The 4,598-nt window shown below is 55.5% G+C and overlaps 1 protein-coding gene across 1 annotated transcript in view; it reads right to left on the minus strand.

Moving 5' to 3' along the window:
- Nucleotides 1–4,359, minus strand: part of SELP (selectin P (granule membrane protein 140kDa, antigen CD62)) — a gene marked incomplete at both ends in the record, with an annotated part of 8,288 nt that extends 3,929 nt beyond the window's left edge. The window contains 4 exons of the mRNA XM_009875168.1: nucleotides 877–1,059; nucleotides 1,176–1,283; nucleotides 1,382–1,771; nucleotides 4,269–4,359. Of these exons, the coding sequence (XP_009873470.1) occupies nucleotides 877–1,059; nucleotides 1,176–1,283; nucleotides 1,382–1,771; nucleotides 4,269–4,359 (772 nt within the window). The remainder of the gene's footprint in view (nucleotides 1–876; nucleotides 1,060–1,175; nucleotides 1,284–1,381; nucleotides 1,772–4,268) is intronic.
- Nucleotides 4,360–4,598: the final 239 nt, after the last annotated feature.

Below are 4,598 nucleotides of genomic sequence, written 5' to 3' on the forward strand. Positions count from 1 at the left end.
CCAGTGCCCTGTTTATTGCCTGCACTACCCTGGATCACAGCGCCCTGGATGAAGGACCATGGCTGCTGCAGCCCTACTCGTCTCCCTCCCTAGAGGGGAGCAGAGACCTGCCTCCAACTTTGTCACAGTGGCATGGGGAAGGACACCCAGATGGCTCTGGGGCTTTTGGGCACCAGGATGGGATGACTTTGATGGCCATAGGGTCTGTGTGCCAGCCTCCCCAGACTGTGCCCCTAAAAAGCCCAGCACCTCTGAGGTGCCTAATGCCTGGCTGCAAACCCAGTTGCGGGTGACAGGAAGACTTTTCCTGCCTCTGCAGTGTAATGTACCACACCTTGCTCTTCTTTGTGGCTTCCTGCCCCGCTCTGTCCCTCCCAGCTTATACCTCACCTCATCTCATGTGCCCTCGCCCCTACTCAAGGCTGCCAAGACCTGCCGGGATACATCCCTCCCTTGGGACAGCAGCCTCGCTTTGCTCTTCTCTGAGGATGCCTGGGATGTCAAGTACATTCCCAAGATGAATTGGGGTGGATTTGGGGAGGTGGAGACAGTGCCACCAGGGTGATGGAGGTGCCAAGACACCATCCTGCCCCCATGTTTGGTGCATGTTGGGTGCTGGCTCCTGGGTGGGATTCAGGACAGCGAGAGCGAGCCCTGGGACAGCCAGGGAGAGCAGGGAGCTTATCCAGAGCTCACAGCTGCTCTGCCCATTGCAGCCTCGTCAGGAACCGCTCCCCACATGCAACACCAGGAGCCGCGTCCCCAGAGGGCAGGAGCACAGCAAGCCCATCCCACTGCTTGCCTCAGCAGCACTGGGCACGCAGGGCCGGCCCCTCCAAAGCATCAAGGCCACATCCCTGAGACCCCTAGCCCTACCTGTGCATGTGGGGGTATCTGCTGACCACTTCTGGGAAGCCAGGCACTGCAGCATGTTTGCTCCTCGCCGCTCGAACCCCTCCTGGCAGCCGAACACGCAGGTGGAGTTGTAGCTGAAGTCTCCATAGGGATGGCTGCAGTTCATGCGCGCTCCCTCGGGCTGGAGCTCAGTGCACTTCACAACTGGGAGAGACCCAGCACCGCGGCCGTTAGAAGCACAACGAACTTGCCTGTGTTGCTGCCGGGGCTCAGGCTCTCCAGAAGGAAGGAGGAAAGGGTGGGGATGAAGGATGGCTCACCGTCCTCGCACTCAGGGCCGTGGAAGCCGGGGTAGCACTCGCAGCGGTAGCTCCCGATGGTCTCCACGCACTCGCCGCGCTGGCTGCACGAGAAGGGCTGGCAGGAGGCTGCGCACACAGAGGATGGTCGGCGGGAGCCGCTGGCCACCCTTCCGAGGTCCCCAGCCCAACCAATTTGGGTCCCTGCCATGGTCCCCCCTGCTCACCTTGGTAGCACAGCGCCTTTTTCTTCAATTTGCAGGGCTCGTCGTTCCACTTGCCCGACTCATGCTTCCGCTTGATGTAGATCTCCACGCAGTCCTGGTTGGAGCGGCGGTTGTTGGGCTCCCCGGATGCCCAGTTCTCCGCCTCCTTTGTCAGCGCCTTCTTCGTGCCCACCCAGGTCCAGGTGCCGCCCAGCTTGCGGATCCCAATCCAGTAGTAGCGTCCATGGAAGGGCAAGGTGTTGTTGAGGTACTCGATCTCCTGCTTGTTCTGGATCGCCACCAAGTCGGTGAAGAAGGTCTGGCAGTAGTTCCTGGCCTGGTCCCAATTGTAGTCCCCTCGGTCACTGTAGTGGTACGTCCAAGCACCCACCTCCACGCGCGTCACTGTACCTGCAAGAGAGGATGAGGTCTGGGATTGACACAGAAATGATGGGAGCCAGGTCAGGAATGGAATCCTTTGGGAGATGAGGGTGGGCTAGGGCTGGCATCAGGGCCAAGAGGTGCCAGTGACCAGCTGGGTGAGGGGACAAGGCAAAGAAGAAGAGTGGGTGACATTGGGGCTCTACAGAGAGACCTGGGTGAATCAGGCCTAGCAGAAGGAGCTGAGGTGGGACAGAGGGGGATGGCACAGGGATGAGGAAAGTTGAGGAGACAAGGTGAAGGCAGAGACAGAGGGCAGCCTGGGATGGGGTGGGCAGAGCGCAGGTGGCAGAAAAGCCCCAAGTAGTGATGCCAACCCCTCCTCCAGCACAAGGGGTGAAAACCCAGCCCCACAGCCCCACTCCCCTGCCCACAAAGGTTTCCCAAAAGGGAAAAGCTAACATCAAGATGGTTCCTTAAACACAGTTCCTTCCTTGAGCGCAGCAGCAGCGTACCACTTTGTTTTTCTTGTTTTACACTTCTGCGTGAGAGTCAGCTTGGAGCAGGGCACAGCAACGAGCATGCCCTCCCCTCTAAAAGCATTTGGATCCTGAGCTGCCCATCTGAGCCAGAGATTGACTGAAGAGTCTTGTAAAACTCAGTATTGCAAAACAAGATCTTGCAAAAGTCAAGTTCACATCCTGGTCATGCCCAAGAGGCAGGGCAAAGCCAGAGATTAACTGAAACCCACACCCAGAAGCGAAGGACACTTCACTGAAACCCTGTGCCTCTTTACAGCACTTCACACCACAACTTGATGCAATCAAAGAGTTTTAGCCCCAAAAACAAGCTTCCTCCCTCCTCCCCAGAACTAGGTATCTCCACAATTGCAGAGAGTGATACTGGGATCATATCTCCATCTGTGCAGAAAGTGAGATGGGGATCAAAGTTTGCTCCAAACAACTGGCACGGGGTAACCTCGGTTTCAGGAGAATGTATCACACTGTGGTCATGCAGGCAAAGATCTGGGCATCACAGATTAGATGCAAATCTAGGCCTTCCCAGGTCTAATTATGCCTCTGGTTTGGTCAATTATTATGCATTTTTGTAAGCAAAATACCCATAATTTGTCTGGTTTTCCTTATGAAAGAGCAAATCATCCTCTTTGCTGAATAAATCTGAAGCTGAGGAAAACATACCCTTCAACAACAGCCCATCCTTTTCACCCCTTACAAGTTTGTAGCTGCAGGACAGAAGCTCAGGGCACCTCTTGGGAGCCTGCCCCATCCTCAACTCTCACCACCTGCCCCCTGGCCCCCCACTGCCCCCCCAGCACGGCTCATGGTAGCCGCCCTGCTACCTTCACACACCTCATCCCCAAACGGAGAAGGACTGAGCAAGTCCACCTGCTGCACGCCCACCCTCCGTGTGCCGTCCTGCCTCCTTCCTCTAGCTTCACCAGTAACACCTTCTCTGCAGCACAGCTGATCCCCCCTCCTTCCCCTCAGCCTTATGTTACAGGTGGGTGCTGTTTGCCTGCATTTTGACCCCTCCGCTCCCTTGACAGCCCCCAAAGCCTTCTCCTAGGGCGGTGCTCAGCACCTGCCACGCTCAGGCTGCATTGGTATATTTGTTTTCCCCTCAGAGGTGAATCTCAGCCTCCTTCTGACACTTCTGCATTTGCCTCTGTTGCTTAGCTCAATCACAAAAAGTCTTTCAGAAAGTGACACAGCTCATGCAAGATCTGTAGGGGCAGAACAGGCACCAGGAGGTTTTGCTCCATGTAGTGCCAACATGTGAAGAAAATACCCTACAGGCAGCAAAACCAAATTAGTTTCTACTCTGATTGCTTGTCCTGATGTCAATTAGCAGCTTTAACTCTGTGTGGTGCTGACCCAGCTGTGTTCCCAACACTTGCAATGGGCAGCTGTGGGTCCTGTGGCCAGCTCAGCAGCATGGGCATGGAATAGAGCTGCTGCAGCCTTTCTTCAGTTTGTGGTACAATGCAGAATGCTGCTGTGCTGCTTTTGGGGAATAAGACACCCCATGGGGACCCCACGCTTGAGTGAGCACTTTCCTGTGATGGGTCTGGCTGGAGGGAGCTGGCCCGGGCAGACACAGACCTCTCCCAGCATAGAAGAATCCAGCTCATCTCAAATCTCAATTTGTCTTTTCTAGGACAATTAACAAAATAAACAAAACAGACTAAGGGTTACTGAGAAAGGCTTCAATTTTCTGCAAGAAAAAAAATAAGCTAATTAATAGCTGCAATTCTTAAAATACTTTGGGTAACTTTTCTCCAGCCTATGCCATTCTATGCTTCTATGATTCTCTTAGGTGAAATAAACTCAATCCACCAGGTTACCACAGACAGTGCTTGTAAGATCTCTCTGATGGCAGGCAAGAGGTAGGTGGATCATCCAGTCATGGGAGCTGTGACTAATGAGCCTCCAGAACAACATTGCTGCCCTTTCCTAGTTTCCCGGACCTGCAGGGTCATGCTGCGCTTACCGAGCGGGTGGCTTACCCCATGCGATGGCAGCGATGCCCAGGTAGCAGATGCCGCGAGAGCCCAGAGCCCGTGTCCTCTCAGCAGACGGCAGTCCTGCAGCAGCGCCCTGCGTGCCAGGGAGGGAAATGTGAGCATGCACATGCCACGGGGGCTCATGCACCCACACCGCTGCCAGACAGAAGGAGCATTGCTTGTGCCAGCTCACCTGCGGGCATGTGCAGTGTCACCAGCCAGGTACTGCTCTGCTGCAGAAAGGGCCCCTCCGGCGAGGCACTTTTGGGACAGCTGTGCCTGCAGCACAGCTGGGCAGCGTGGGAGGCTGTGCCAGCGATGCAGTTGGCTCCT

This window comes from Apaloderma vittatum, unplaced genomic scaffold (assembly GCF_000703405.1).
Source record: "Apaloderma vittatum isolate BGI_N311 unplaced genomic scaffold, ASM70340v1 scaffold17208, whole genome shotgun sequence".
In the NCBI taxonomy this organism is placed as follows: domain Eukaryota; kingdom Metazoa; phylum Chordata; class Aves; order Trogoniformes; family Trogonidae; genus Apaloderma; species Apaloderma vittatum.